Source organism: Salarias fasciatus, chromosome 5 (assembly GCF_902148845.1).
Source record: "Salarias fasciatus chromosome 5, fSalaFa1.1, whole genome shotgun sequence".
In the NCBI taxonomy this organism is placed as follows: Eukaryota; Metazoa; Chordata; class Actinopteri; order Blenniiformes; family Blenniidae; genus Salarias; species Salarias fasciatus.
The window spans coordinates 25,868,461-25,881,009 of record NC_043749.1 but is presented as its reverse complement, the minus strand read 5'-3'; the positions used below and the strand labels follow the sequence as shown (position 1 = coordinate 25,881,009).

Genomic DNA, 12,549 nt, shown 5'->3' with positions numbered 1-12,549 from the left:
AGTGATACATTCCCAAAGTTCTTCACCTCAGCATTACTTCACAGCCGTTTATTTGCTTCTCTACTGAAAATAAAACTCTGACTTTTTGGATCTGCTGGGCTGACTGAGGAAAAGAACTGAAGCTGGACTGTGGGGGGTAGGGGTGGGGGGGTCAGATCACAGTTTAGGACTCGTTTCCATTGTCGGAGTTTGTGTGTTTGTGTGTTTTTCATCATCAACTCGTGACGTCTCGCACGCAGTAAAGCACAGCTGCAAATCCATCTACCTGACTAGCGGGTGATGTTAGATGTGGGATTATGGGCGCATGCCACCGACAGCCAACATCAGAGCAAAGCATTAAGGGATTGATGCATTGACTGGATTGGGCCATTTTCTTGGTGCAATAAAACTATTTCACTGCACTCAGTGAAATACTTGGAAATGTATATTTCTACTCTGAAATGTTTCAGTGTAGGGATAACTGGCTTGTGGCGGCCAAGCGTTCATAGCGACGTCGCTTTTTGATCCTTCGATGTCGGCTCTTCCTATCATTGTGAAGCAGAATTCACCAAGCGTTGGATTGTTCACCCACTAATAGGGAACGTGAGCTGGGTTTAGACCGTCGTGAGACAGGTTAGTTTTACCCTACTGATGATGTGCTTCCGTGGTGTTTGTAGGAAGCTATAGTTATCTGCGAGTCACTGCTGAGCCTCAACACCATGAAGCCCCGTTTACATATTTTCTAGTGAAATCACAAAATCTTCATTGTTTACATTGACAAGCAAAGCTCAGAGCCACTGAAAATGCAACCTTTTGAAAGGTGTTCCCAAGGTTTAACTTTTCGAGAATGCTCGAAATCCGTAGTCTAAGTTTTCTGAAATCGCTCCTTCTCCGTACAGACGGCTGTCTATACTGTCGCTGCACACATGTACCACAGCCGAAGGAAACTCCTCTGCACAAGGGCAAGCTGATGGACAAGAACAACAACGCTGGCCTCCAGAGCATCATGACTCCCAGTGCTTTTTCTGTTGAGACTGTAGTTTTATAGTAAGTCACAGGAACAGCAATCCAAAGAATGTCAGAGAACTCGCCATTGTTAATGTTTATAAAGTGTCGTTCTCTGTGCAAATGTGTGTTTTGGTTTCATTGTACAAATAGTTTTCAGCATTTCTGCAGTGGAGATGTGAAAATTTTTCTGAACATGCAAAGAAATACAACTGAAACAGACTTTATGTCTTTTGCATGAGCTCTACTGCTTCATGTATTGAGCCACGTTTTCTCGCCACACTTCAAGTTGAAAATATCAACAGGATAACCCCCTTTTCCAAATCAAAACAAAACAGCGTTTATAATGTTACGATGAGAAGAATCATACAGAAACTTTATGGTTTAGCAAGCAATTTCACTATTAGAAACATCATGGCACATATTACTCGAAATTAAATTTTAAATTTGTCATATATTTCTGGCACTGATTTACATTCGTACAGTATAACCAACAGGGAGAAATATAGATGATGCTGGTCACTTTCCCAATGAAGGAACATCTTGATTTATCTCACTGGTAATATAAAAATACTCTAACATGTTAGGAGAATATAACCACAGCAACTCCCTCCAGTACTGTATGAGTTAGAAGTGCTGGTTTGCCGTAGATAAAGGTGAATTATATCACCGTCAGAGGCGTAGTGAGGGTAATGTCTAAGTTATGAGACCATGGATGCTTAGTTTAAGACACAATTTACTTCTGTGAACAGCTGTTGAATCACGAGGGAAAGAATTTATGAATTCAACCACTTAAAAGCTTTTTTGTCACTGTAATATATGTGATGTTAACTTTTCAGTGAATTTAAACAGATTTCAGCCCTCTCTACAGCGAGGGTCTTACTGGATCGACTCCTCACCTGCACTTCCTTCTCAACCTCACAGATTCTCTCCCAGCGAAGAAGTACTTTACATAATCACGAGCCATTTTGTGTGCATCATTAATTCAGTCCTGACTGAAGGCATTTAATCACGGAAGAGGTGCGGCTCTCGCAGTCGAGCTTGATGATGTTAACCTCCTATCAGGCCGACGCAGAGTCACTTTACAGAAGCGGGAGCGGCCCAACAAAGCCGCCGCGACCCCCCCCCCCCCCAACCTGCGGAAGGTGTTTGATGGCTTCCTTGATCCTGTGAGGAAAGGTCACTTCCAGCCGTCCACCTCTGCACGGCGATGGAAACTGTTTTGATTCAAGGCCGTCACTCAGGGAAACGGAGAGGACTGTATGCAAATGAGGCGGATCTGAATTTCACACGGCTTTTCTGCGGGGCGGATAATCGGGGAAAGTTTTGTTGGGTGGATAAGACAGCTTTGACTGTATTCTTTTGGGCTGCGGTTATAAAACCACTAACCTCTTCAGCTGTCAAAATGTCAAAATGAAAAATTCAAAGTCTCTTTTATTAAAAAAAAAAAAAAGAAGAAAGAAAGAAAGTGAAAGAGAGAAAGAAAAGCTGAAGGATGAAAAGAGAAGTGGCCATGTTAAAGGGCTCGCGAGCGTCGACTCCCACAGGCGTGTTTGAAAGATCCACAGTGACATGAGCGCAGATCACTCCAGCCTACTGTACTTCCTCTTGGGCATAGAGCCTGCACCAGCATTAACCTTAACCATCCTCTCTCCTCGCTTCTTTCACTCCCTCTTTCACTTTTCTCTCTCCAGAACAAAACCGCAAACACTCCGTCGCCGTAGCCTCAGTGCATGAATCGCTGAGCCTCATGCTGCATTTAGGGCCGCATTACCTTCGGTTTACATCAGATACAAGCCGGCTTCACAAACACAGAGCCCATCCTGCACTTCGGACTGCGGAAGCAGAGAACACAAACAGCCGCTGGCCCCCCGAGCTGAAAATCATTTTACTCATTCAATATCATTAGCCTCAATAATGACAGTGTGCCAAGGCGGCGAGGCCGCTGCTAGCAAAGGAGTCGGATGCATAAGACTGCGATTTGCCTTGAGACAAGGGAGCGGGGGACGGGTCATGCGTTTCCTCCGTTTCTGACCCTCAGTGCTAATTTCTTGGTAAACATTTGAAAAGTAAAAAGATGAAGACGAAAAAGAAATGTTTTGAAAAGTGCATTTTCAATGTTGTAGTAAACCCTTTTGCATAAATGCACCATATAATCAGCGAATAAAGCTTCTTCACCAACAGATTAAACATAATGCATCCATTTAATGTCCTCTATAAACCAAACAGCCCCGTTTCCATTTTCAAGTCAGGATGAGAAAAGTTCCGTTGGGTTTTCTGGTGTCTGTTTACAGGACAACGATGACGGAGCCACTGAAAACACAACTTTTTGAAATCTGCTCCCACCGTGGAACTTCACGAAAATGCTCTGACTTCGTCTCCTTGCGTGAGTAGACAAACATTTATAATAAAAATAAAAAATAACAGAATTCCAACTAATCGTCCCTCCATACCAACGTCTATATACTTGCTATTGATGTTTTTTATGACGTATTGATCTCTGTTCACGTGTGTGTGGTTTCATTAGCGCCTCCTCGTGGCTCAGCATGCTGACTACGACATTTTCAAAACGTTGCCGTGTAAGAGCAACACTTCTGTGAATGTGGAAAATAGGATACATTTTCACTTGAAACACTAAAAGTAGCCCAGGTGAAATCACTTAAACTCACACTCAAGATGAATGACACATTACAAATGTCATGTATTTTCAAAAAAAAACCATTGCCACTGCTGATAAGTGACATTTACTGGTACGCTCTGGTGAGATGCTTTTATTTTGAAAGAGGAAACGGTAAGTCTATGCAGCTGATAGCAAAAAACATTAATTTAATCCAATTTGCTATGTATGCAACCACATCAACATACTAATTTCACATTTATTCATTTTTACTTGAGCGTGACGCGTATGACTCCGTATTTATGACTCTATGATCTGAAAACATCCCACACTTTGTACTTTCTAAATATGATTACAAAAATACACACATACTCATGAGGGAAAATGCAGAGCCTTTTTGTATTGGCTTGTCAAGCAGATCTGAGACGAATGCTGAGACAAAGCTCTGCGCATCATGGCTCACGTCGCACTCCGGTGCAAAACAAGGACTCAAAAGGACTATATTTTCACATCGCAATAATTAGCAGAAAACACACTTTGGTAACACCTTGCTCACACGAACAAGATGAGACACGAGGAAGAAGAAGATCACAGCTTTGCTCAATATTGTCACAGAGAAGTGTTTCTGCTCAGATGAAACGTTACTCGAGACGATTTGAGCACTGTTTCTTTTCATTCGGTTTAAATTTAATATTAGTTTGGCCACAGTGCAGGAGAAACGTCACTTGTTAGTGTTTGGTCACTCCTGGCGAAGCTGAGCGTGATCTGAAAAAGCAGATACTCTGCACTCATGCGGAGCGTGCTTCAGATCGTAATGAACTCTTCCTCATCATGCTGAAAAGTGAGAGCTCATTTTCTCACCGATACTCGCTCATGCAGATTTTTTTTGTTCGGCGCTCCTCCTCCAGCCCCAGCACTTCAATATGCATTTAAAGATCCCCCACTTCATAATCATCTTCCTCTACTCCGTTTTTTCCCTCAGTGTGTAAAAGCTGGACTCATTTGAATAATTCACCAGACAAATAGAAAGCATTTGCATTTAGATATAAACACATTTCTGCAAGCAAACTCTGAATAAAGGCTAAGCAAGGGCGAGGTTTGATAAAACAGTCATGAGACTTCGGCTCCCTTGAGGTTCCCGCAGACGGCCAGACTTAATAAGTTCCCCTAAATGAAATACAAAACCTTTTTATCCATCACATTAGAATAAAAGCAAAGCAACAGGATGGTGAACACGACGAGAGAGCAGCGATCAGCTGACTGGAGGGTTGCTGTGAAAATTCAACGTTGCATCATATCAAGAGACACAGTCGCAGACAAAAGCTATCATTATGTTAAGTGTCAGTGTCTGCCGTCATTAGCCTGTCAGAGAAAAAACACGGAGAACACAGTCTTTATATAGCTTTTGATTTACTGATCAAAACTGCTGATGTGAGTATTTTAGGTTCAAAATAAACTCTGGCTTAATAGTATTATAAGATACTATCAGTGTGAAACAAACAAACACAAAAATAGTGGAATATTTGTACTCTGGAGGGATTAATCTGGTGGGAAAAATACCATACTTAATTCTCCTTTCTAATCTGAACAAATGGGGCTTTCTGCGGTTTGTTTGCAGGGCTGTTTGTGTCACTGCTGCACGGAGCAGATTAGACATCAAAGACCCCCAAATTAAAATTACACACCAAACACTCAGACCCAGAATTTCAGTTTGAATAAAATTAGAAACAGTTAGAGGTCTGACCTCTTTTCTTATCACTCAGTAGGTAAACAGAGGTGTGTGGAAGTCCGAGTGACCATTTACAGTCATAATACAGGACGTCTATAGCTTATACGTAAAGCAAAGCTGGTCATTCATGACTGCTGGAGCAGGGGTGGGATTCACCTCTTCTACCTCTAGATGTAAGTCTATATCTAAAAGACTGGTGAAAACTATGCTTAATAAGCTGTGCTGTCAAAATGATCAAGGATTGAGAGCAGAGACGAGCGGACAGACAGTTCCGTGTCCATCAGTCATCATTTGCATTAGAAGAAGGGTTCTGCTGGGACGAGGTTAGACAGAGTAGCATGTGCCGTACCTATACTTCATGCCAGTCTTCATACTCTGCTCGCTGGAGGAGGGCACGCTCTGGACGGAGAGCTGGCCCAGGCTGCGAGCCACCATGGCCACGGCCCTGAACTTGCTGCGGGTGCCTGTGTTGGGGCTGTTGGCGTTCTGTCGGTTCAGCCGGTCCTCCGTGTTGCGGCTCACCCCGCCGCGGTGGTCGGTGCACACTAACGAAACCTGCATCCTGGCTTAGGGTGACCGTCCCGGCGAGAGACTGGAATTGAACCGACCTCCGGACGGAGGGGGAAAAAACTCCCAGAGGTGGAAAAGTGTGAGGATCCTTCCAGAAGCTGGAGATCGGGTCAGTCTGAAGGATGCGGTCAGTTCGAATCGAGCCTCAAAATGTTCAGCAAGGGGAACAAAACAGGAGATGGCTGATGAGGTGAAAACAAAATCCTGTCAAAGGGAGTCCAAATCTAAGCACGACATTATAGCCCCTCTGGCCGACAAAGGAAAGAACACAACATGCAATCACTGCAGATTAAGAACAAAAAAAAATAAAAAAATAAAAGCCAATCTAGTCCAATCCAGCGAACCCAACAGAATAATCTAAAAACCAGAGGCTGAGAGGATCTCCCTCTGTAAGTTGTGTCTTTGATTCATTCAGGTATCCTCGCCTTTTTATCTGAGAATCAGAGGCTCAGCAGACGCTGACGGGCAGCGTCCTGCAATTTCCTCTTCAAATTGCTTCCAGTAGTCCAGAGTCCAAGCTTTAAGAGTGGAAGCGCATAGCTCCGCACCAAGAGATGGAGAGGAGAAGAAGACACGGCGCACTCTTCAGCGAGGTTTTCATCTTCCCCTCCAGGTCCGCCCTCCTCACAGTTGTGCCGGCTGCTGCTCGTTCTGGGAACTACTGCTGCGTGTGAGCAAAAGGGCAACCCTCACTCCGCGGCTCTGACTGCCGGCCGGATTAAACTTACATCTGTATGTCTTGTGCTCAGCACGAAGCGGCGCGGCGCTCACAGGCAGGGGATGGGAGGAGAGAGAGAGAGAGAGAGAGAGAGAGAGAGAGAGAGAGAGAGAGAGAGCGAGGGAGAGAGAGAGAGGGAGAGAGAGGGAGGGAGGAGGATATGTGGTGGGAGGGATATGAGGAGGAATATTCAGGGAGCCGCGGCAGCGTGAGAGTGCGAGGCATTGAAATTTGCCGTGCCTGCCGCCGCTTCTCTGAAGAAAGGGAAGTGCATTTCCTGCACTCATCTTTGTCCGTCTGTTGCCCTGCAGTGTGGTCCACTCCACTTTATTCTGTCTGGATAAAAAGGAAGGAGGAGGAGGGGGGGTGCTGGATGGATGCTCAGCGGACGGGACTCGCCAATGGCCCCAGAAGAAGGGGCTCTCACGTGGGTCTGGTCAACTGCCCATGAAATATTCATTATGTAACTTTATCAGTGACAATAAAAGTCACAGGCAGGCGGTGACAGACATTACAGACTCAGTGTTGTTGTTTGTACGGCTATATTCCATGGCTGTAGTGTCTAAATCATGGATAAAAATGGGGAGACAGAGACCAGTAACACACTGCGATGCTCCCTGCCGGTTTCATCTATCATTACGGTTTATTAGAAGCTGATCTAATTACCAATAATCGTGCCTCCTAAGTGAGTTGGCTCGGCTCAAGAGTGAACGGTAAAAACATGATAATGGTTGTGGCATGAAAGTAAACACCTCGGTGCGGCGGTGGCTGTCGACCGAAGAGACAGTGGATGACACACACACTCCCAGTAATATGATACTGAAGCTTATCTAAATGGACCGGCGAGCGTGCCAGAGAGATAATTAAAAGAGATGCCATCAGGACCGGGCATGTATAGTGAAGCCGTCGAAGAAGAGACCTCCATCAAAGGAATCCAGCAAACAGGCTGCAGCTAAACCGACAGCCCTATTCTCGGAGCTCTGACCTTTTGGTCTCCTGGACTTAAATAGAGCCCTGAGGGGAAAGGTGCTTTAATTGAACTGAAATTTGATTTGGGCTTCACACTGTGTGCAAAGAGCAGACGAGCCGCGGCTCAAAAGGACTTTCTGAATGCTCCTCCCAGGAACAAAGCCAGGCCCCGGTGTCAAAGCACCAATTATACCCAACGTATGTCTGGATTCCAGCCTCCGCGGCAACATAAGAGTACGATCGATGGCTTCTTCACTGGGTCACGTCCCTTCCACAGGGGTCAGGGTGACGGGGGACGCATTTGAGGTCGTCCTTCATCTCTGCCCGTTTTGACAAAGCAGCTGAGTATGAAAGCCTGACCTGGCGTCCTTAGCACAGATCCACGGGCTCGCCACCTCTGCTGGGGAAACGTGATGCCGTAATTCATGCTGCCGGCGCTTCGGGGGCCCCACCGGCAGACGCAGCCTGTCCCGAGGCACCGAGACGTGGACGAGGCCAGAGACAGGAGCTACAAACTGTCACATTAACGCGCTCAGGTCATGGAAGTGGAGGATGCTTATGACGTAGTCGGACTGGAAAAAGATGGGGCATTTTACAGATGCGCTAAAGCAGTGGAACCCAATGTTTCCCATTGTAAAGCTATAGGTAACCCCACCCCCACCACACCCTGCACAGTTTGGTGACCCCTCATGAATCTTTGAGCAGACCAAGCCCATAAATAACCTTTGACCTGAAGCATATAATTTAGGTTTAGCTTGACTTTTAATGAACACCAAACCCACGGACCAGTGATGTCTTGTCATTACTGGAATGAAAAAGTTCTCCGTTGACCGCTGATGTATCCACATCTGACAATATACACATCTATCGACTTGCGTGTGATGCACGGTATATTAGTCAATACAAGCTTGCATCATCTGACAAGCGCGTGATCCGTCAGCGAAAGGGATCAATAGAGCAGCCGTCTTAAATGCGTTGCTCGCATTTTGTCCAGATAACAGCCAGACGCAGACTGCAGGGAAACATTTTACTTTAAGAGTGTTGGAAATAAAACAGAACAGAGAAACGTGCTTGATGGTAATAACAATTAGGCTGACCTGAAAATAAGATAACCAGGGGAGCAGATCAGTAAAGATGGCGGACGGGTGATCACAGGTAGTGAAGAAACCATCGAGTGAAAGCTTGTGTGAATGTGGGATCCTGTTCCATTCAGTGAAACTCTTGGATGGGGTTTATTGGTGCACTACTTGTACGTACATTCGCCACATGCAAATGTCTGATCATACAGAATTTGACACTGAAGCACTTGGTTTTGGAGTGATGGGTAAAATCAGCGTGTTACAAAACTCTGATATTCAGAGCTGCTGAAATCAGGCTGTCATCATTCTAACTCTAACAGAGGCCTCGAGAGGACAGGAAGTCAATGAAATCCTGGTGAGAGTACAAATTGTTCCAATTGCGAATAATTTGCCTCAAAGTTTAGTTAAAAACACGACGGGATTTGATTTAGTAGAATTGTCCAGCTCTTCAAGTAACTACCTTCAAAGACTCAACCAAAAAAACTGGATGAAAACAATGGCAGGTGAATGAATCATTTTTACAAATTCAGACTCGAGGATGACTTTTCCAATCATCTGAAACAAACAGTTAATGTTAAAGTGTTAGCTTTGAAAGCTAACTGTATACTTTTTGTTTACTTATTCAATGATAGGAATAGGAATGGATAGGAATGTTACGACTGGGCAGTGCTTTTCAGTTCCGTCGGTCTGGATTGTTCTGTTGTAAACATAAGTCGACTGATTCTATTTAAAAAAAAGGAAGTGGAAACACTGCTGATCCTCAGTGTAACACTGAGTATATGGTAAAGAAAAGGATATTGATGCAAATATACCTATCTGTGTTGGTGGATGTAGATGTACCCAGTGGAACGCTCTCCCTTGTTCCATAGCCTGCACTGCAAACGTCAATATGTGAACTTTAATCTGGATAATAAGCTGCTTCTACGAAGCTCACAGTAAAACACAGCTAAAGCAACTATTCAGAAACCCACAATGACACGGTTTAACACAAACATACATCATAAAAGGCCTGGAATGACCACATCAGGAGCCACTGCAGCCCAGTTGGTAGAATAAGGCGTCCTCTAATCCAAGATGGCGGCTTGATTGCCCGGCTCACCCTGTTCATGTGTCAAGAGTCATTGGGAAAGACACTGATCCAGCTGTCATGATTGGTGTGTGAGTGTGAAGATGTGTGCTGTATAAATCCATTCCATTCATCTTTTACGTCTTGTTTAAAAGAAGGACTGCTCTGACTCACCGGCCTGATATGTTGTTTTCGCTGTGCATGTTTTTTTTTTGTTTTTTTTTTTTTATGTACTCAGAAATAGTCAGCTAAAAAGTAAATAGATTCTGAAACGCCACTGTGTTTAATCCATTGTGATTAAATTGGACCAGTCTCCTGGTCTGTCAGCCTGGACGAATGCCTCTACACTTCTGTTCTTTCATCCATGTTCCACGCACACCTTTTTAATCACGGTTTCTTTTTTCCGAGCTATTATCGAGTGAATACCGGCCGGAGCGCCAGCCGCTTTGTGCTCATCCATCACAGCGTGGCGAAGGACATTTAAAATGAACTTCTATTCATTGTTTGTCAGGAGATAAATCAGCAGTAAATGATACTGAGCTGAGAAACTCTGATCTTCAGGCGATGCCGCTGAACGCTGCAGTCAGATTGTTAATTATCCACATTGTGTTTAGGTTTCGGAGTGTGAGCGTGACTCACGATGGGCTAAAGCTGATACACAACTGTTCGCTTACGATTAAAAAAAAGTCATTATTGTATTAACGCAGGCGGAAACAAGTGAACAATACCCAAGAAGCAAATCCTATTAGTTTCCATTGTTCGTGCTGGTTGTCAGATAGCACGGCTGAACAATCACCTCCCACTCTACACATTATCCCAACGTCCTCGCCGGTGCCGCGGCCTTCACCTGCCTGCCTTGATTAGCCGTTTGCTTTGTGGTTATCCAAAATTCTACCCGGCTTGTGAAAATCTTCACCATGACTGCAAGTGAATGCAGCGGACTGATACGGCCCTGTACTTCACTGGATGTGCGGGGGAGGAAGAGGAGAGAAAAGCTGAGGATTCACAGCAGAACGTGTGTGCGTGTGTGTGTGTTTCAATGATCACGACTGCAGTAGAGTAGAATGGACTAAAACCAACAACAGCATTCTTTTGCAGGAGACTGCAGATGAAGGAAAACCAGAGGGCGAAATTTAAATTCACCGTACAGCCGAGCACACTGCGAAACTTACACTTACTGACATCCTGTAGAGTCAACAGCAGAAAGGAAACACACACACACACACACACACACACACACACACACACACACACACACACACACACACACGCACACATGCACACAATCAGAGTTATTGGTTATGTTCAGTGTGTCCACAGTCAGAAAGAGGCTCAGGCCATCGATGATGCCATCCCATAATGAAGCCCCAGGAGTGTGTCCTTAAATCTGACCTCTCCCAGACTGCAGCCCACACACTGCAGGAAGACGACCGCTTCAAACAGCCGAGTGTCAGAAAGTTTTCCGGCTGAGTTGGGTTTAGTTTGGTGCAAACTCTAAAATAAACACCCAGACCCTCAGCTGCAAAGCGCTGCAAAGACTCAGAAAACGGACATTCGAGGACGGAGAGCGAGCGTCTCATCGTCAGTCCATTCATTTTCTCTCGGGTCGGACCGGTCACCGCCGTCGAGACGGGACTGGCACATCGACTGGCATCGCAGGTAGCTGCGCCTGCCTGCACCGGCTTCCTGCAGCCCTCTGAGGGACTGCGACAGATAAGGCTTCCTCTGAAATGGGAGTGTGAGTGTGTGTGTGAGTGTGTGTAGAGGCTTAACAGCGTTAATGGAAAGAGATGTGGGGTCAGACAGATTGACGGTGTTGATCGACAGATGTGGTAATGCTTTTCTAGCAGCTTAAAACGTCCCCGGGCCACATCTCTCTAAACATCTCCAAAGACTCGCCGTTTAATCACCGTAATGAGCGTTTCAAGAATCGGGGAACCGGTGCTGCGACGCTGTTAGTTTTGAGTTGTCTTAGCAACAACATCTTCAGTTACTTTGATCGAACAACTCCACCAATTACTGATCTCTGAAGCGGAGAAATGCCAGTGATCCAGGGAATTCCGGAGGAGAGAGGAGGTGAGAGGGACGCAGGACACATCTGTGTGCAGCCAGTGCTGCGATTCTTAATTCTCCAGCGAGCGCGACCGATTCCCTGCAGACAGCAGGGCTCAGGAGGAGTTGTCATTTCAGCTGTCCCCGCTGACACATCTGACTGAGAGGGAGAGCTGAGACAATCGGAAAGTAGGGGACAGGAAACCCCTTCGCTTACGTAATCTGAAATCTCAGCGTTGACTTCTGGATTGCACCGGATATTTGCTTTTTTTTTTTTTTTTTTTTTTAAGGCGGCGCAGTGCGGATAATTACAGTACAGACAGTACATGAACAGCGCGTATCATGTTCTAAATATGTGTGTGTGTGTGTGTGTGTGTGTGTGTGTGTGTGTGTGTGTGTGTGTGTGTGTGTGTGTGAGTGGTACAGTGTGGCAGGCAGAGTCATGTAGGGATTTCAGCATCATGCCTGGAGTCAGAAGGTGTGTTTAAACCGAACACGACTGATTTACACAGCCCACCTAATCTGACAAAAGAGAGAGAGAGAGAGAGTGGGAGAGAGAGGGAGTAGAAGCAGCAGAATAATCTGTCCTGTTCAATAGAAGAAGCTCCCGCCTGCCTGTGTGCATTTGTCATACCTAAGGATTCGTGTTGCTAGGCAGAAATGTTTCTCACTGCAGAGGCTGCTCGCTCTCGGCCTCCTGAGAAGAAGCTTTCGAAATTTGACTCAAACTAATCATTCAGCACAGACTGGATGTGCAGCAGCTCC

The 12,549-nt window shown here is 45.4% G+C and overlaps 1 protein-coding gene across 4 annotated transcripts in view; it reads right to left on the bottom strand.

Annotated features, from left to right (window-relative positions):
* The window catches only part of kcnab2a (potassium voltage-gated channel subfamily A regulatory beta subunit 2a), a 90,756-nt gene that overhangs the window by 34,264 nt on the left and 43,943 nt on the right, over positions 1 to 12,549 (bottom strand). The window contains exon 1 of one of the 4 annotated variants that reach the window (XM_030090674.1): positions 5,680 to 5,954. The exons of the other annotated variants lie outside the window; for them this stretch is intronic. Within the exon in view, the coding sequence (XP_029946534.1) occupies positions 5,680 to 5,891 (212 nt within the window). The 5' untranslated portion in view covers positions 5,892 to 5,954. Of the gene's footprint in view, positions 1 to 5,679; positions 5,955 to 12,549 lie in introns of those variants that run through there. 4 annotated transcript variants of the gene reach the window in all.